Source organism: Dendrobium catenatum, unplaced genomic scaffold, assembly GCF_001605985.2.
Source record: "Dendrobium catenatum unplaced genomic scaffold, ASM160598v2 original_scaffold_76227, whole genome shotgun sequence".
Classification (NCBI taxonomy): domain Eukaryota; kingdom Viridiplantae; phylum Streptophyta; class Magnoliopsida; order Asparagales; family Orchidaceae; genus Dendrobium; species Dendrobium catenatum.
Window position 1 is genome coordinate 59,260 of NW_021394673.1, and position 20,924 is coordinate 80,183.

At 38.7% G+C, this 20,924-nt stretch overlaps 2 protein-coding genes across 6 annotated transcripts; one reads left to right on the plus strand and one right to left on the minus strand.

Moving 5' to 3' along the window:
* Positions 1 to 2,178: 2,178 nt before the first annotated feature.
* On the minus strand, positions 2,179 to 20,377 carry LOC110116559 (protein NETWORKED 4B). 5 transcript variants are annotated; one of them, XM_020850196.2, is made up of 4 exons: positions 20,311 to 20,368; positions 10,806 to 10,865; positions 5,085 to 5,237; positions 2,179 to 5,010 (listed from the first exon to the last, which is right to left on the minus strand). In XM_020850196.2, exons 3-4 carry the CDS (start codon positions 5,176 to 5,178, stop codon positions 2,639 to 2,641), a joined length of 2,466 nt encoding a protein of 821 aa, XP_020705855.1. In that variant the 5' UTR covers positions 5,179 to 5,237; positions 10,806 to 10,865; positions 20,311 to 20,368; the 3' UTR covers positions 2,179 to 2,638. The 5 variants fall into 5 exon arrangements, with proteins under 5 accessions (XP_020705855.1, XP_020705856.1, XP_020705857.1 ...); XM_020850197.2 differs by lacking the exon at positions 10,806 to 10,865 and having other exon boundaries at positions 20,311 to 20,377; XM_020850198.2 differs by lacking the exons at positions 10,806 to 10,865; positions 20,311 to 20,368 and adding an exon at positions 6,406 to 6,590.
* LOC110116562 lies at positions 13,131 to 13,691 on the plus strand. The gene has a single exon (XM_020850201.1). The coding sequence runs from the start codon at positions 13,131 to 13,133 to the stop codon at positions 13,689 to 13,691; it is 561 nt and encodes a 186-aa protein (XP_020705860.1).
* Positions 20,378 to 20,924: the final 547 nt, after the last annotated feature.

The following is a 20,924-nucleotide window of genomic DNA, read 5'->3' on the forward strand; positions in this document are numbered from 1 at the left end:
TATATATATATATATATAATTTGATCTGACACATCCAGCAGAACGAAGTAGCGTTTCATTCTTTTCGGCTGCATAATGTAGCATTGGTAACGATTGGAGTGCAACAATCCTATTCATCATTTGAAAACATTCCTTAAAATAATTATATATGTCATCTCTCATAATTATGCCTGAAAAGCGCATCGAAAATAGATATATGCGTAAAAAAACTCACACTAAAAGGGGAGCTACTTCGCTTGATAATTAGTAAAGATAGATTGAAGATATCCTAAAGATTTTTCTTTAATAAAATGGAGATCAAACATCTATTTTTCATTTATAAGAAATCAATATTTTCTAAAAGTACTAGTCTAGCTCTATGATTAATTATATCTTAGATGTAATATACGTGAAAGATATTTAGCTCACATTCTTAATTCCATATAAAGGATGCATAGACAGAAGACAGTAGCCCTAACATATGAAAGCTATTTCTCAAATGATAATTAATGTCAATAGAGTGATATAGAATTTGTTGTATTCTCTTGCTAGTGATGAAAGCCTAAGGAAGGGACAAGCCCAAAGGGTGCACTATTGTCTCACTACCCTAGAATAGATTGCCTAAATACAAGTGAGGAAGGGGCTTATACATCTCTACAGATGATGCAAAATGGTAAAAATCTTACTATCCATTAGGATTATTTTTTCTAAGAATATGATAAAAACTCTATATTAACTAAAAAGATGGGATTTGTTAATAGGCAAGATGGTTCGACATGCTAATGAGAGTTTCATGCCTATAATAAAATAATGCATTGATAAGCAATATTTGTTCATTGCTCCATGTTTATGATTCATGTCACATAATTTACTCTATAATAGCAAATTCGCCATGTAGCTTTGAGGAGTTTGATCTTTTTTTCTATATCATAAATAGTGCAAGCATTCAATTTTATAATTATGTTGAAAAAAACTAAGGGGTTGTTTGGCAACAAGTAGGAATTAATTTGAATAGGATTTACTAAATTTTGTAAATATGGATTTAGTAAATTATGCTAAAGTTAAATCATGAAAATTATTTGGTAACGTAAGAGTTAAATCCTATGAAGTCTGGCGCTAGTTGATGGCCGGGTAGAATTCTTGCATCAGTTCGTGGCCGAGCAGAAATCTGGCGTCCATCGCTAGCCTGGCGAAAGTCAGTGGCCGGTCTGAAGTCCGATAGTGGTTGAGGAGTCTAGTGGCAGGAGAACTCTTCCTTCTCTACTTTCTTGGGTCCCTTCTTCCTCCCCTCAATGAAGAATGAGGGGTCTATTTATAATTTTTGAGAGTGACATGGCCAATAAATAGGAAGATCAAGAGTGAATTGGGATAGGTTTAAATGGATATGTGATATTGAATCCCTTGATCATGAACCATTTATTGGCATTTGAATGTCTTAATGATATCATAATTCTACAATCTTGGGCTAGTTGAATTCAACTTGTTGAGCTGCTCAATTCGACTATAAGCATATCACATTTGGAAATTGTTTAGTAATCCAAATTATTATTTGAACCTTCCAAATGCGCTTCAAGTCTTTAATTTAGACTCATTTGAGCTCGAATTGAGTCAAATCTGGTGCCATTGAGTTCATATTTTCGAGACGTTCAAATCAACTATAAATTTTCTAAATTCGGAGTTCATATGGTCTCCGACTTGATTTTATCTTGAGATTCATGCCCCAATCAAGATAGTTTTCAGATGATATATCAATAAGTATGCTAAATATTGCATGTAATATTGATATAGCATATACTATTATTCATATAACATGTAGTAACTTAATTTTAAATATTATAATATCATTTTTTTTTTTTGCTTTTAAAAACTTTATTTAGTGCATTTATACTAATATAATAAAGGCCACGAAAACAGGCAAAACACTTTTAGTCCTAATCCATCAAAAAATCAAATATTTCAAATTCATTTATCATTAAATTTGTGGATATTTCAATGCACAATACGATGATGAAAGATGTAACCTATGATGGCTTTCATATAGATACAACAACAAAGAGAATTTGAATCGGCAGACGACGACAACAACAAGAAAAACACAAAACTTATCAAACATTTTCTTTTAAATAAACCCTAACAATCTAAATCCAACAAAAATTGTCTACTTAAAGAGAATTTGAATCGGCATCCATTTTTCCTGCATCCAAAAATTCTAGATCATCTTAGCAACTTCTAAGATTATTTTCCAAGCTTCAACATGATTCAACTATTTTTACATCAAAGAAGGCAAATATTGGCAATAGTAATATGCCCCCTCACTTGCAGGATTGCTAATAGCGAACATTTTAGATCACTGACAATACATGGAAAGTGCGTTGTCACCTACTTTTAGGCTTAGTTTAGGACGGCTTTCTTACTGCTTCTTAAAGCAGCTTTTTAGTATAAAATTTTAACTTTTATACTAAAAAGCTGCTTTAAAATTCAATAAAAAAAAGTCGTCCCAAACGAAACCCTACACTCTCAGAAGCACCAAATTCCTACTCCCCGGAACTCAATCAGCATAACACTACATAGCTAGAAGAAACAACAAAAGCTCTAAAATGAGAAGCACAGCAGCTGATATATCTTACAATGACTATTACCTTGAAAATTGATATGGAAATCAGGTTGCCATGACTGCGACCCTCTTGGTGTGTCCCTGCAGCATTTGCCTGAGCTTCTGGTACCCATCACGATAATGGTCCAGAGAGAAGCACAGCTGCCTTATAGCCTCCCTCTTCCCCTCTGCACCATCTAAGATGATAACTTTTTGCCTTTCCACGTCCTCCTCAAGCTCCCTCACTCGTTTCATCAGCACCACAGAGTTCTTCCTTCCTTCCTCAATTTCTTTTATAAGATTTACATGCTCGATATGCAACTGATGCAGGTGATCCGCCATACTACGAAGATTGTCATCCCTGCATTTTGTATCATCCATGAGCCTGCTCACTCTACAATTGAGCTCATCTTTCTCTGATGTAAGCATGTCGATTTTCAGCTTAGATCCATCCAGGCTTTGATTCAGTTCATCAATGCGTTTTGCACTCACATTCAATGCTTCCATCTTCTCCAGTTCTAAATCTCTTATCCGATCTTCCAAAGCTTGAAGCTTAGATGCGTAGATAATCTTCGAGTCCATTAGGCTGGAAACCTTAGATTCCAGTATAGATTTCTCTTGTAGAAGCTTTTCAGAAGATTCTGTTGACATTACCTTCAATTCCTTAATCACTTGCTCCTGCTTCAAAATTATAATTTCAAGGCTAGAATTCTTCTCTGAAAGTTGCTTGGCCTCCAGTTTAAGATCAGCTATGCTTCTTTTGAGCTCAGCTTCAAGAGTAGAATTTTGCAGCATGAATTTGTTCATTGCTTCATCAAGCTGTGTTTTGTACTCCTCAATGGTGTGATCCTTCATGGAAATTTCACCCTCAAATTGCTTGACAGCAGCTTCCATTGCTTCCTTAAGACACTTTATTTCACCTTTATGATTTGATATCTCTGCTTCTAAAACTACCGTTCTATCCTCAGATTCAGGATGCAGCTCAAATTCTGCTTGTAAAGCTTGTAGTTTGGATTCATGGATGTTTACAGAGTCCATCAAGCTGCAGACTTTAGATTCCAGCAAATTCTTCTCATGAAGAAGCTTTTCAACAGATTCAGTTGACATAACCTTCAATTCCTTAATCTTCTGCTCCAGCACCAAAATTCTGATTTCAAGAGTCGATTTTTCCAGCATGAATTTGTTTATTGTTGCATCAAGCTGTGTTTTGTACTCCTCAATTCTATGCTCTTTAACTGAAATTTCAGCCTCATATTGCTTAGCAGCGGCCTCCATTGCTTCCTTGAGACGCTTTATTTCACCTTTATGATTTGATATCTCTGCTTCTAAAGCAGCCCTTTTATCCTCTGATTCAGAAAGCCTCTCACTTTCTACTTGTACAGCATCTAAAGCTCGAAGCTTGGATGCAAGGATTTTCTCCGATTCCATCAGGCTGCAAACTTTAGATTCCAGTATAGACTTCTCATGTAAAGACTTTTCAGAAGATTCAGCCAACATGACCTTCAAATCATTGATCATTTGCTCCTGCTCCAAAATTCTAATTTCAAGGCTAGATTTTTTCTCTGAAAGTTGTTTAGCCTCCAGTTCAAGACCAGCTATGCTGCTTTTGAGCTCACCTTCAAGAGTCGATTTTTCCTGGATGAATTTGCTCATTGCTGCATCAAGCTGCGTTTTGTACTCCTCAATGGTATGATCCTTGAGTGAAATTTCAGCCTCAAATTGCTTAGCAGCTGCCTCCATTGCTTCCTTCAGAGACTTTATTTCAGATTTATGGTTACATATCTCCGTTTCTGAAACGGGCGTTTTGTCCATTGATTCAGGATGGAGCTTAGCCTCCACTTCTACAACTGCTGGAATTTCATCCTTCGCGTCATGAACGCACTGGCCATTGGAACCTTTCTCATAATCCTTAAGCTTCTCCCTAACTTCACGAAGCTGGTCTTCTAATTGAATTATACGAGCATTGAGACCAGAAGTGTTCTCAAATGCATCCACAATCTTTCCATCCTCAGATTCAGAACCAGAATCTGATGATGATGCGGATGATGAATCATCAGATCCCTTTCGAGAAAAATCGGAGCTGGTCGTGGAGCCAAGGAAGACATCAAAGCCAGCAGCTCTCCTTAACGGCTTGGGAAGTTTCTGCTTGCGCTCTGGAGTTTGATCAGGAGACAAAGAAAAGGATGGCGAAGCTGGTTCTGTACCAAAGTCAGAACAATTGCCAGAACCCTGAGATTGGAGATCAGAGGGGATATTCTTGCGCAGTTCGCCAGTTAAAATATCATAGCGCTCAGCAAGCGCGCGATACATACGATAAAAATCCTCAACACGAGAGATCAGCTCAGGACGCCGTCGATAGTACATTTCAGCCTTTTTGGCAAAAGTATCCCCTTCTTCTTCAATCAGTTTCAGCATTTCCTTTACTAAGCGATCCATCTCTGCAATGCAGGTTTAAATTCATTAACATAATGAAAAGAAAAATAGCGAAGGATAGAAGGAGATCGATGTTTACTTTCAAGATTTTCAGATAACCATTTGGAGTTTTTCGGACTGATATGACTGTCCCACCACCATGAGTGCGACTTCCTAGATGTCAATCTCTTCATTTTTGAAAAATGATTGTACAAATTTAGATCTCAAGCCTAACAAAATCAGGATTATTACTCTGCAAATGAAATGAAAGTGTCAGGTCAATTAAGGCTTAGTATCTGAATATAAATAACATCAATCATAGGTGACCAATTAGTAGTACCCTATATAGTTGAAACAGGAAAAAATTTAAAAATAAAGTTCCATAAAGGTTCAAGAAAATCAATTTTTTTTTCACTGCGCAAGTTAGGAGTTCAGTTAAATGGAAGCTCGGTGGATCAACTAGGGCTGTAACAGGAGCCGCTTAAAAAATCAGCGAGTTTGCACTGTTAAGGAAGTTAATTACATCGCTATGTATCTTGTACCAATGGCTAACTTACACGTGTACTCTATTATACTAGAATAGGTTATATATAGGCCTCGGCTGTTTGTATGAAGCAAGGAAAAACAATAATAAAAGTTTCAGTTTTCTCTTCTTCTTTCTCCATCTGCTACCGCTGTTCAAGAAGTCTCAACTTCTACATGCACAATAAAATGTTAAGACGAAGCCGTGGAAAATTAGCAAAAGTACTCATAATGATCATTACAGATGGAACAAGCTGCAAGTAGGAATGAAGAACGAGAAAGCTATAATAGATTTCATGAACAATTACAGGCACGTTGCTTGAGTATGGAAAATAATTTCATCAACATGAATGGATGGCATGAAACAAAACAAATCAAAGCTGCCTGAAACAGAGTTAGAAATAGCTGGTTCGAAAAGAGATAGAAGAGAGGCAGATTTCGTAAACAAAAATATGAGATTGAAAAGGAAAGTTATTTAGGAAATAGAGAATTTTCGGTAAGAAGAACTCCAAACAGAAAGTTTTAACGTTGTAAGACAAGAACTGAATCGAATCTGTCACCCAATCATCGGTAATAATAAACACTAATGAAGCTTTTTTACTAGGTACCAGAAGATGCTTCTGTGTGGAATTGGGAGAGAGTGAAAAAATTAACTAGTAAATAAGCTGAGATATGTATTAGGTTTGAAATGAAGGAGAGGTATCAGGTATAAGAAAAAAATAAATTTATAAAAAAAAAATCTAGTATAGGTAAATTATCAAGGCAAAAGCAGCAAGATGAAGAAGTACATGACGATCATCGTTATAAGAAATGACAGAAAAAGACAATTCAATCACCAAAAAAAATACTGTCACATTAAGAGTGGGTCAGACTCAGAATATGAACCCTTGATTTCTTACCGTTGCCCATCAGAATTCACAACTCCCAGTAGATTGTTTTGAATTTGAAGTCACATATCGAAAATAACGAAGCAAGAAGCTCGATCTTGGAGAAGGAAATTAAGGATAGGGTCCTAGGGAAGCTCTAGAAATTCAGGTATTTAGGTCTTCAAATAAGAAATTGTTCAAGGAAACCAGTACGTTCAGGGCAAAAGAATTATATTTGCAGATCATAAAAGAAAATTTTATAATAAGTGGATGATATTTAATCGAAATATAAAATAATTAAAATTATAAAACGTTCAAATTTAGTATTTATAAAATAATGATTTTGGGTATTCAGTATTCACTTGTAGTTAAAAAATTTTTATTACATTATTTTATAATATATATCAAAGAATTTTTATATATTTGTATATATGATACCTAATTTTTTATATTTATGCATATCTCACCCTAGTATTTAAATCATGCTAAAATATCTGTATGAGAAGATAAATTTTATTTTATATAAATTAATATTAATGATATTTTTTATGTGATTTTGAGATTAGTATTATATAAACAAAAAGCAAGCTCAAGTGCACATAAAATGTGTCATATTTATTCTATTATTCATGCAGCCACAAAAAAAATAGAAGCCCTTGATCTAAGGTCCTATAATTGATAAAAATTTATTTTTTGTTCATTAATTAAAAAATTATTTATATTCAAACTTCAAATAATCCGATTCCAAACAATTAAATTAGATTCATTGTTTTATTGATCAAATAAAAAACAGTTATAACAAGATATTATTCATGAAAAGGCTGTACATTATCACCAAGATATTTAAAAAGAAAACTACATGAATGCGCATTACTGTAAGATGGAACAGAAGAAGCTTTAAAAAATGTAACCACGACAATTTACTAGTAAGATCAGAGAATCAAGGTAGGTCAGATCAGATCTCATGAGAAAAAAGTAGGTTTAAACTTTAACCTTCAAAAGTTCTAGAATACCAAGCTTCTGTTAGCTTTCACAAGAGACAAATAAGCAGATATGAGATATGAATCTCTGTGGAAGATATGTAGGTCTCAATTGGAGGCAGTTACTTTGCTGTTTTTTATGATAAAAACCCAAAAAGAAATATCTATTTACATGAAAATAAAATTTTGTTTTTATATAATTTACTAATTTTTTTAAAAAAATAAACTTCAAAATTTTCTGATAGTAAAAAAAAAAGCATAAACTCATAGCCAAAAAAAAGGGTAAACTAAGAAAACAAATAATGCTTCATGAGAGCGATTTCCCAATAACCAGAGTTATAACGAATGGTTAGAACACCTACCCATTATAAAAATCAGTCAGACGCATTTATTGGAATCCATCTGCCAACTATATTTTAAAGGAGTCATGAGAATGGCACTAATCGTTTAGTATAAGCCATTCAATCAAATAACTCCCAAATCTGCATTGTTTATTAAGTTGACTGAACTTCGCTTATGATTAAAAATTCGTAAGTACACGTCTACTTTCGAATCCCTCTAATTACTCCGTCTATCTGATCTGAAAAAGACGAATGCTCTGTATGTGGACGAAAATTTCAACATATGCTTGCAGAAGACCACAGTGATAGCAATGAAGATTTCGTTTGGAATGACTTTCTTAGAGCTTCTTCTTAAAACAGTTTTTTAATTTTTATATAAAAAAGTTATTTTAAGACGCAGTAAGAAAAGTGTCCCAAACAAAGCCTAAATTTGATGCTTCTCTAAGAACTTAATTTGATTGAGCACAAATTTTATCATAATTTGGTTGACTAGTTCAGAAGGAAGGACAGTAGTCGGCGGGCAACGAAGGTTGGAAGGACCGTTGTCCGGTGATGAAAGTCAGAAGGACCGTAGTCAGCGGGCGGAGGAGGTCAGAAAGACAGTAGTCGATGGGTGACGGAGGTAATAAAGGTCATTGCCTGGCGAAAGTGGTCAGAAGGACCATAGTCGATGGACAACGGAGGTCAAAAGGACTGTAGTCGGATGATAGTTGTCAGAAGGACCATAGTCGAGTTGTGGAGGTTACGAGGACCATTGTTGGGCGACGGTGGTCGGAATGTCCGTATTCGGTGGGAAGGATTGTATCCGGCAGACTGGCGGAAGTCCGGCGATAGTCTGCGGACTGGTAGAAGTCTGTCAATGATCATGAAGAACTCCGGCAGTGGTCGGCGGACGAGCGGAAGTATGGCGATTGTCGGCAGATGAGCGGATGTCTGGCAGTGGTCGGTAGACGGGCGGAAATTTGGCGATGGTAGGCGGATTGGCGGAAGTCCGACGGTGGCCGGAAAGAACTTCGGCGGTGGTCTACGGCGAGTAAGCTCCATAATTCTTCCCTCTCTTCCCCCTTCTCCACCTTTCTTCCTCATGAGAAGAATGGGGGTTATTTATTGTTTTTTAAGAGCGGCAGGCATGACTTGTAAATATGTGGTGGATCGAGGTCAAAATGGGAGTGGTTTGAATGGACGGTCGATATCAATCCACTTGATTGTCGATCGCTTATCGATCATTTGTATGTCATAATGATATCAGAATTTAGCGATCTTGGGCTCGTTTGATTCGTCTCGTCGAGCCGCTCGATTTGATTATAAGCATGTCATGTTTGAAAATCGTTTAGTAATCCAAATTATGGTTTGAACCTTCCAAATATGCTTTGGGTATTTGATTTAGAGTCCTTTGGGCTCGGATTCAATCAAATTTGGAGTCGATAGGTTTGTATTTTTGAGACTTTCAATTTAAACTAAGTTTGCTGAAATCGGGGTTTGGATAGTCCCCGATTTAATTTAAGAAGCTTTCAACTCAATTTTGCTTCAAGATTCGAGCCCGATCAAGATAAATTTTAGATAATATATCAATATTATTAAGGCACTTAAATGTCAAAAAATATTATATACTTGAGGGAAATAATTTCATTGGTTTGATGGCGTGTCGCTGGGGGGCGGGAGGTTAACCTCCTGTTTGGGTTCAGGTGCTTTGCACGAGAATTTTTTATTTCCGTACAACGCGCAGGCGTTGCGTACCTGAGCACCCATGCGCTATGTTCCGAAGCACCCTAGCACTGAACAACAAAGAGCAGAGCATCGCAGCGGTATAGATACGGTGCTGCAGCAGTGCGAGACAAACTGGACAGTTCTCTTTCTCAAATTTCTAAAGGGTTGCGTCCTTAGAGTTATTTTACTTGGCTTTCTATTGTATTTTGATAGTATAGATATTGAGAACGGTGTATGTGAGAAGAGAAGCAAGAAGAGAGAGGGAGATAAATATATCTCTACTTCTTTCTCTCAATTTTCATAATGGGCTTCTTGGTGTGGTGTGGCTCCATAATTTTTTTCCCCTATTTTGAGTTTTTCCATGTTAAATCCTGGTATTCTTTACTTTTCTACTATTTTTACTTTCTTGCTTGTTTCGTCATTGTGATGTTTAGTACTCAAATCTCTCCAACACACTTGATGTCATTAAGCTTATCTTCACTACCAGGGTCTTTCCGACCATCAACATACTCCAATATAAGAAGAACAACTTAGCAAATCATCAATCATCTATTAATGATAAATCTAGAATCTTAAAGATTCTCCTACTACTACCATGAAAGTCATCTTTCACAATGCATATGAATTAATTTATATGAATAATATATTTACTGGTTACAAGGAAAATGAAATAAATCTTTAGAAATTTTTCAGCCAAAAATTTGTGCGAATCCCCTCTCTTCTCTCATTTTCTGCCTCTCTCTCTTCCAATTTTCTGCCTCTCTCTCTTCCAAGAAGAGCAAGAAGCTCTTTCTTCCTCAACAAATCCTAACAGATCGGTATCAGAGCTAGGTAAGGGTGAAGGAAGGTTCTTGTCTGAAGAAATAAAGAGAGGAGGCTGATATCGCAGGCCAGAGGTTGTGTAGGTCGATCAAATGAGCTAATAGGCGGAGAGGACAAGTTGGCAAGTCCCGTACCGGATCAGAGAGGAGCATGCACGCGGATCAAAGAAGAGAAAGCTCTGAATGGCCTGGTGCTGTGATCAAAAGCCGAAGGGCACGGGTTGCGGGAGAAGGGGGCGCGGGGCGTGGGCATGGAGCCAAGTCAGGCGCTATGCATGGTTTGCGCGAGGAAGGCGAGCCCTGGGCCAACATGTCACACCAACTCGATCAGAATATGTCCTTTCGTGTTGAGCAGGCAAATCCCAAAATCTAACTTTGGAATGTTTCAAATTTTCTTCCAATTTTTATTTTAAATAAACTATAAGCTACTAAAACATTCAAGTACTGAAAATAACTCATCCAAAAAGTTTATTTCATTTCTTTAAAATTAATATGCACTACTGTACATGGTTATACGCAAAAGCTATAGAACTGAATAATAATAAACTAGTCATGATTGTACAAAAATCAAAATAGAGAAATACCTATAAGCTCAGATCTGATCTTGAACTGTTAATCGATAGGTTCCTTCCGTTTTCAAGATCCTGAAAATTATAAAAAAATCATAGTGAGCTACAATAACTCAGCATACCACACAACTGATCTAAATTTCCAAATATTATTTTATTAAATATTTTTATTTAATATTTAAAAGCAGTTAAATGTAATCTAACAAATAAATATTTATATTTAGAAAGAAAAGAAAAGCATAGCATGTATCTAATTTATGTAAATAACAATACTGAGCAGATAAATAATAGAACAATTTATATCACAAAGCAGTTCACATCATATATCCTGGTCCTAGACAGAATCTTAAATAATTATGGCCCCTTATGTTTTCCTTTGGTGCTTATACTATCTAAACATGCTCATAGACACTAGAACATGACTTATTATCACCAGAATATATCTTATAGATACAAGAATAACCCTTGATATAAATAAAATCTCAAAAAATTCTGACCCCTTATAGCTCCCAATCCCAACAGATGTTTTTCAATCATATTAGCATATATTTCATCATCTTGTAATAATTAAAAAAAAAAATTAGCACATGTCAGAATTTCAGTCTTATAATAGTAGGTAACTGAACTTCCTACTGAGCAAATATTTACAATGTCAGAACAAAACCAAAATATAAAGTATTGTGTAAAACATTGTTTAAAGATATTCGTTGTACTACAAAATTATTTTTCGGTATCCAAATTATTTTATGTTCAATTAAAATCGCACAAATTCCAAATTACCCAATATAAAATTTTCATAACATACTCAAAATGCTCGTAATTATGATCTCTAGCATATAAAACTTACGGGTAAAATTTTTTTGTTGCAAAGTTATACACATTTTTTGCTAATGAAAATATAAATTTAATAAAAAAATTTGAAAAAAAAAATCATATTTTTTGAAACTGAGATAAGCATAATGTGACCTATCTTAATACGGACAGCTTTCATAGCTAGACTAACGGCTCAAAATGGCCTGAAGAGACTCAAAACGTGTTTTTTTCCTCTCCAAATATCTCTTTCTCTCCTTCTTAGCAGGCTGCTCAATTAAAAATGATCGAATTAATGGAATTAAAATATATTTAATGAGCTCATAATGGCCTAGCGCTATGTTACGCAGGCCCAGGAGGGGTCGGCTGGACCGGTCCAACCCGGACCGGTCCACTGCTATTCCAGGCGGAAAAAAACAGAGGGTGAGCGGGATTTAGAGGTGGGCCACGTTTGGTTCAGGTGATCTTAGGAGGGAAAATTTGAATGTTGGGGGCTGTTTTAGGAAGTTTATTATTGTCCTTTGTGTTTAATTAGGGGATTGGGGGGGAATTGAGGGCTCATCTTGAATTTTGAATGAAAGTTTGAGATATCTTGTTGTGCTTGGGCTCTAGGGATTGCTAGAGATTTGTGGAGAGTGGTTCTTCCTCTCGAATCGAAGAACGTTGTATCTTTCTCTATTTTCTTGCATCTACTAATGAAAATCTTGCTTCGCTTCTCTTATTTCCACTGTTTGGTGCAAATTTCTGCTGCGAGGGTGCTGTCAAACTGCTGGGACAGCAGTTTGTTCTTTGTTTTTGACCTATTCTTGACTAGGATTGCTTGAGAACTCAAGTATTACCTTAGGGTTACTTACGAACACAAGTATTTCCTATCAAATTGGTATCAGAGCATCGTCTTGGGACCATCGACAGCTGAAATTTTGAAATTTCAGCAAGGAATCGTCTTCCGCAAGAGGAATTCTCGACAACCGTGTGAGAAAAGATGGCCGGAATGAAGGTAGAAGTTATGGAGGGAGAAATCGGCCAACTGAAGACCAATTTGGAAGAAAGAACAACTGAATTTCAAAATCAATTCGCATCCATCCATGAAAAGATGGATGGGATGTTCACGGCCTTGGAGGAAATGATGAAGAAGATGTTGGAGGGCAAGCCAAACCCGACGACATCGGAAGCAAGGGAAGCCACCGGCGACAATGGGAGATACGGAAACCCGAACCCATTGAGAGGGAGGGGCACTACAGAAGTGGAGATCCTTGACGGGAATGACGGAATGCCTCCGCTAGAACCACTTTCTAGGGAGGAGATGAGCATGGGCTATGAGAGAAGAGGTGCTCAAATTTTTGGGAGAAGAGATGAGTTCTACCGTCGAGGTGCTGAAGATGAGAGGAGAAGGAAGAGTATGAGGAAGGACATGGGTACGATCGGCGGAGGGAAGGTCGTGACCACTGGGGAGTTTTTCCCCCTCGGGGAGCGGGGGGTTACAGAGGATTTAGGGGAAACGGTGGAGACCCGAGGGTGAGGAAATTGAAGATGCCCATCTTTGAGGGCGAGGGCACACATGGCTGGATCTACAAGGTGGAGCGATACTATGCGGTCAATGGGTTGACCGAGGAGGAGAAATTGACCGCGGCAGGACTGTGTTTGGAAGGGAAAGCATTAGCTTGGTACCAGTGGCGGGACATGAGGCGGCCCATTCGAAGCTGGAGGGAGTTCAAGGGCTGTCTGCTAGAGCGTTTCCAAACCAGTAGGGGAGGAGACTTCTACGAGCAGTTCTTTGCCCTGACACAGGAGGGGACGGTCGCCGAGTACCGCGACAGGTTTGAGTACCTCGCGAGCAGGCTGGATCGTCTCTCTGAGACCGTGTTGGAGGGGAACTTCATGAAGGGTCTTAAACCGGAGATCAGGGCAGCTGTCAGGGTGATGAGACCTCACGATTTGGGGGAAGCCATGGAGTTGGCGCAGCTGGTGGAGGATCAGAGGTATCTGGAGAAAGGGGCTCGTAGCAGTAGCTCTGGGGGAACCTACAAGATGACGACTACCTTCCTAGCTCCAAAAGGAGCTGCACCACTAGAGGACAGGAGGCGGCAATAGTGGGCAGTTCAAAAAGCTGACTGAGAAGGAGCTGCAAGAGAAGAGGGAAAAAGGGGTGTGCTTCAGGTGTGATGAGAAGTACATGCCGGGGCACAAGTGCAAGGACCGATCTCTTTAGGTTCTCCTCGTTTATGAAGATGAGGAAGACGAAGAGGGAGGTGGGAGTGACCCCGAGGGGGAGGAGGAGAAGCTGCACCTGGACGTAGCAGAAGTCTCTCTAAACTCAGTAATGGGATTCACTTCGAGTCACACTATGAAGGTGAAAGGAGAGATCTCTGACCGGGAGGTTGTGGTGTTGATAGATAGTGGGGCAACTCACAATTTCATCTCCACCCAGATTGTTGATGCAATGGGGATGGAGCTGGTGGACACGGGAGGTTACGGGGTAATGATGGGCACCGGGACTTAGTGGAGCTGCAACGCTTGGAGAGGGTTAGCATGGGGGAAGAAGGAGACATTCCACCGATGGTGCAACCACTCATACAACAATACAGGGAGGTGTTCCAGCCACCCCAGGGATTGCCACCACCCAGAGAGCAGGAGCATGCCATTCTTCTGAAAGAGGGAGTGTCACCGATCAGTGTTCGACCGTACCGTTACCCCCAGATTCAGAAGGATGAAATTGAGAAGCTGATCAAGGAGATGCTGGAAGCAGGGATCGTCAGACCCAGTGTGAGTCCTTTCTCCAGTCCAGTCTTACTGGTCAAAAGAAGGATGGGAGGAGGTTTTGCGTGGACTACAGAGCCCTGAACAAGGAGACAGTACCAGACAAATTTCCCATTCCTGTGATCGATGAGCTACTAGATGAGCTGCATGGAGCAGTTGTGTTTTCAAAGATGGACTTGAAATCGGGCTACCATCAAATCAGAATGAAGGAAGGGGACATTCCAAAGACAGCGTTCAGGACACATGAAGGGCATTATGAATTCCTAGTAATGCCCTTTGGGTTGACTAACGCTCCTGCAACCTTTCAATCATTGATGAATCGGGTATTCAAGCAGCACCTTAGGAAGTTTGTCCTGGTCTTTTTCGATGACATCCTGGTGTACAACAAGACTGTGGAGAAGCACTTGAAACATTTGAGAGTGGTATTGGAAGTGCTTCAGGAGCACCAGTTGAAAGCCCACCTGAAGAAGTGCAGTTTTGCTCAGGCAAGTATGGAATACTTGGGACATGTGGTATCTCAAGGAGTGGCAGCGGATCAAATTAAAATTGAGGCAATGCAGAAATGGCCGCTACCTAAGAACCTCGGGGAATTGAGGGGTTTTCTAGGATTGACTGGATACTACATGAAGTTTGTGAAGGGATACAATACCATTGCCTAGCCTTTGACTGAGCAGCTGAAGAAGGACAATTTTTGCTGGGGAGAGGCAGCCACCCAGGCATTCGAGAGGTTAAAGGAAGCCATGACGACTATTCCTGTTCTAGCTCTTCCAGACTTTGTTCAGGTTTTCGTAGTAGAGACCGACGCGTCAGGATATGGGTTAGGAGCAGTGTTGATGCAGAACCACAGGCTTGTAGCATACTTCAGTCAAGTGCTATCAACCAGGGCAAGACTGAAGTCAGTGTACGAGAGAGAGCTGATGGCGATTGTCTTGGCCATTCAGAAGTGGCGCACCTACCTTTTGGGGTGACATTTCATTGTCCGGACGGATCAGAGGAGTTTAAAGTATCTACTGGAGAAAAGGATGGTGACTGAGGAGTATCAGCGGTGGCTCTCCAAACTGTTGGGCTACGACTTCGAGATCCAATACAAGCCTGGTTTGGAAAATAAAGCAGCTGACGCCCTATCCAGATGTGTTGGGGAGCTCTAGGAGCTAGCTCTGTCAGTACCATTGATGGTCGATTGGGGGGCCATTAAGGAAGAAAGGAGGCTAGATGAAGAATTGGGGAAGATCAGGGAGGACCTGCAGAAAGACAAGGGTAGCCATCCGGGCTACTGCATTGAGGAAGAGAGATTATTGTATCAAAGAAGGTTTGTGATGCCACGAACTTCCGTACATATCCCCCACCTGTTGCAGGAGTTCCATGGCAGTGCAGTCGGAGGCCACTCAGGAGTTCAGAAAACCTACAGGAGGCTAGCAGCTGAGCTCTACTGGAAAGGAATGCACAAAGATGTGGAGGAGATGGTAGCAAGGTGTGAAGTGTGCCAGAGAAATAAATATATGGCAATGACTCCAGGAGGACTACTACAACCATTGACACTTCCAAACAAAGTTTGGGAGGAAGTGTCAATGGATTTCATAGACGGCTTACCCAGATCAGAATGATTCACGGTCGTCTTAGTAGTGGTGGACAGACTCAGCAAATATGCACACTTCATCCTTTTGCGACACCCCTACACTGCTGTGTCAATAGCAGCGGCATTTATCAGGGAAGTGGTGAGATTGCATGGGATTCCTGAATCGATTATGTCTGATCGAGACAAAGTGTTTCTCAGCCAGTTCTGGAGGGAACTGTTCAGGATGCAAGGCACTGTCCTAAAGAGAAGCACCGCCTACCATCCACAGACAGATGGGCAAACTGAGGTGGTAAACCGAAGCTTGGAGACCTATTTGAGGTGTTTTGTGTCTGAAATACCACGAATGTGGGCAAAGTGGCTGCCTTAGGCGGAGTATTGGTACAATACGTCGCACGATTCAGCGTCCCAGATGACCCCGTTTAGAGTGCTTTATGGTAGGGACCCCCCACACCTCGTGCACTATGGAAAGGGAAGTACACCGGTGTCTTCAATTGAGCAGTACTTGGATGAAAGGGATAAGGTGCTGGAAGAGTTAAAGAAACATTTGCTGAGAGCACAACAAATTATGAAGAAGCAGGCAGACTCACACTGGAGGGACATGCAATTTGAAGTGGGGGAGAAGGTATTCCTAAAACTACGACCCTATAGGCAGAGGACAGTAGCGAGAAGAAGAAATGAGAAGTTGGCACCGAGGTACTTCGGCCCCTACGAAGTGTTGAACAAGATCGGCACAGTGGCGTATCGATTGAAATTGCCCCCATCAGCCACCATACATCCAATTTTTCATGTATCCCAGTTGAGGAGAGCGATTGGAGAGCATGCAGTTAGTACGGAGTTACCAGTGACACTAACTGAGGAATTAGAAATGATATTAGAGCCGCTGGAGCTTGCAGGAGTAAGATCAGATAAAGATGGCAACAAAGAAGTGTTGATCAAGTGGAGGGGTCTGCCATATTTCGATGCTACATGGGAGCCATTTGAAATAGTGAAGGAGCAATTTCCCTCTTTTCACCTTGAGGACAAGGTGAGTTTTTGGGAGGGGGGTAATATTATGCCGACCCAGGAGGGGCCGGCTAGACCGGTCTAGCCCGGACCGGTCTAGCCCGGACCGGTCCACTGCTATTCCAGGCGGAAAAAAATAGAGGGGGAGCAGGATTTAGAGGTGGGCCATGTTTGGCTTAGGTGATCTTAGGAGGGAAAATTTGAATGTTGGGGGCTGTTTTAGGAAGTTTATTATTGTCCTTTGTGTTTTATAAGAGGATTGGGGGGGAATTGAGGGCTCATCTTGAATTTTGAATGAAAGTTTGAGATATCTTGTTGTGCTTGGGCTCTAGGGATTGCTAGAGATTTGTAGAGAGTGGTTCTTCCTCTCGAATTGAAGAATATTGTATTTTTCTCTATTTTCTTGCATCTACTAGTGAAAATCTTGCATCGTTTCTCTTATTTCCATTGTTTGGTGCAAAATTTCTGCTGCGAGGGTGCTGTCAAACTGCTGGGACACAGTTTGTTCTCTATGTTTGACCTAATCTTGACTAGGATTGCTTGAGAACTCAAGTATTACCTTAGGGTTACTTGGGAACACAAGTATTTCCTATCACGCTACTGCGCTAAAAATCTACAAAACCCGAGAGCACGGTGCTGTAATGTCACTATTTGTCACTTTGGCTGAGTGCAGCACCATTATGCTCGAACACCCAATGTCGCTACCCTTCAAAAGTACATTCTCATATTTTGCCGAAATTCACACAAAACTTTTGGGACTCATTCTAGAGCACACTTAATTATTTTCATGCATTAAAACACTCCCAAAGACATGCAAATGGTTGAAAAACTCAAAATTTTAAATCTTTACCTTTTTCAAATAGGGTCGGAACAGGTAGAACTAAATGTTGAACTTGGAGATGTCACACGGCAGGTGTGCCACACAGGATAGGAACCTGAAGCAAGTAGAGCTTGATTAATTGTTTTGGAGATGGGAGCAAGATACGAGGTCAGATTCATCCACAGCTCAGCATAAGTGGAGGATCATAAGGGAAGGCATTTCTTCTTGGGCTATTATTTGCAAACAACAGGTGGAGCAAAGGTGGAGCTGGACTAAGGCTTGAGAAGATGTCGAAGCAATTCTTGAGGATGGCGTTAATCATTCGATGGAGGCAATTGGCACGGATGACTGGCAGGGCTATTTTTTGTGGATAACAAATATCTTTTCCTTTTAAAAAAAAATCATACCAAGTTGGAGATAGCTATCTATTGGTCCGTTTTTAGGTAGATTGTATCTAAGGTGCATATATCTTATTTTAACCTATAAATAAGGGTGGCTTTGTAGTGTGTAATGGTGCCCAAAAGGAAATAGAAGTTCTTTTTTTTCTCTCTTCAAGAAAATCTTGTGTGCTTTCCATTTCTACCTCTCTCCCTCTACATTCAAGAAAGTGATCTTCCTCTTCAAGAATCCTAACAAATTTGTTATTTGAAAGCAAATTTTATAGTCATTGCTTGTGCCAAGTGCCACCTCCTACAAAGGTTTATTATATAAATAAAAACGAGTTTCAAATTTTGACTAATATAATAACCCCTAATTATAAATATAAAATTTAAAGGGGTGCTGCGAAAATAATGAGCTGAAAGTGAATTTTTTAAGCGTTAATTGAAGTTATTCAAAGGTAAGGAAAGAGCAAGAGGAAAGAGTGAGGTTGCACATGCCCCCACATGCCTTCCTTTGGCTCCACCAATGATTGAGATACAGGGAAAAATACTCCAAAATTTGAACTAAAAAAAGAATTAGATTTCTAATGTATCGTAACTCTTATGCATCAGCTTAGCCTTTGAATTGATAGTGCCACACTCTCTCTCTTAACACCTCCTAAGTTAATTTAATGAGTATTTTTTGTTTCTTGAACTCTCCACTAAAAAAGGCCACACTCTCCACTTACAATTGATAGTGCTACACTCTCTTAACACCTCCTAATTTAATTATATGGACAGAGATCAAAGGCTCTCATACCATAAAAACAGAGAATTGTATTAACGTCAACTAAACTATTACATTCTGGATACATATATAGAGGTGAGTGCCGAGTATAACTAGGTATAGGTATATACAGGTTAATACATGTAGATGGTATTTATTAATATGATGAGTATTTTTTGTTTCTTCAACTCTCCAAATGAGCCAAAGCCCTTCTCTCTTGATCACGAACCAGATCATGAATGGTTTCAAAAATTCCCTAAGGATTTGCTAGTTAATTGAGCATCGGAGGCTACCCCCAAGTCACACAAAACCGGATAGCTTATGCTAAAAATAAATGTGGCCTAATATGTCATATGTGTTTCTATAAAAACTTCTTCAATATTGTATCTATTTGCATCAAACCAAACAGCCCCTAGTCTCCATGAAAAATCAGCTAACATGCCCTATAAATTGAATATTATTCACATAAAAGATAAATCCAAACAATCTGTACTTAAAACGTCAACTAAAAGTAGCTGCCTCAACAATGGTCATGATTCCAGGAACTAATGATCCTTTTGTATTCCTTCATTCTTTACTAATCAAAAAGGCAAACATTCACTAAATCCTCAGTAGAAATATTTATTCGATCACTTGATTTTATCTGTTCCAAACACCTGAACTGCATTTAGTACTTCCTCAGCTTCCTCTTCTAACTTCGATACATTCCAGATTATCAAGCCCATCTAATTCTGATACCGAAAGAAAATCCGAATAAATAAGTCATACGCACACTAACTAGCTTTAGTCCTGATTCCAATTCTTTTTTTTACTCGGCACAATGTTCCAAGTTACACTGTATATGCATTATTTTTAAACTGCAATTTATATAACAGAACTACACAACAAAACATCAAAACATCAAGGAAAACGACGCTCTAATTATAACTAGGCGAAAGTGAAATCTAAAACAGCATGAACAGTAACGATCTGAAAGCCCTCATTTAATTAAAAAAAAAAACAAGCTATTTCTAGAAACATCAAGCATTTCAGTCTTAAAAAGGGGGAGAGTTTCCTTTCTACATTAAAAATAGATCAAATCTTCCCAATCCTTGGTTATCGTCATCCCCAACAACTAAATCTTCACAGTTTATAGCAACTTAACCATACTGTTATGATTCCTTTCAAGCTAAACAGAGCACATCAAAATCCGATTCTTGTCCAACTAGAGACAAGAGCTAGAGTCTACGCATTCTTCTAGCAAGAAAAACACCCAAAACAGGAAAAACATGCTCCACAAATCTCCCAAAACAGAAAAAATATGGGCATGAAATAGATATTTTAACTTTAAAATCATAAGAAAGCAACCACCAAAACACAAATGAAGCAGAAATCATCGAGGAATCCACACCGATAAAGATCTTACTTACCGGGAGTAAATTTTGAGCACAAATCCGAAGAGAACAAACTGCAATTCTCTCTCTGAAACTCGCTGAGGCTTCCACAGTGTAAGCTGGCCTGCTGGCCTGCTGGGGTCTTATAGAAGGGATTCATAGACCAAATTACCCTCCAGTAGTAGTTAATTAGGGCCCGTTTGATTGTGCACATAAAGTAAATATATTTATAATATTTAAAATTATTTCTTTTGTTATAAAAGAATTCAAAAATGATTTGACTGCTTGTAAAATGAATTAAAAAGTTGTATCAATTTATTCTTTTAAATATTTAATTACCTATATTTGAAAAAAAAAATAAACTATCCAAATATGTTGAGCAAAAGTGATTTAGATAAATGTCATAACTCTTAGTTTTATTTTTTGTTGATTATAATATTAATTGCAAATATATTACATTTATCTTGAATTATATTCAATAATTCTAATATTTATCCTAATAAAACTTTAGCCAAAATATCATGACCCACTTTTACCCCAAAATATCAAACCCCATTTTTGTACTGCTTTCTAAAGCATCTTTCTCAAAAAAAATTACTGAACTAAAAATTCTGTACTAAAAAATTGCTTTAAATGTAATTAAAAAAATC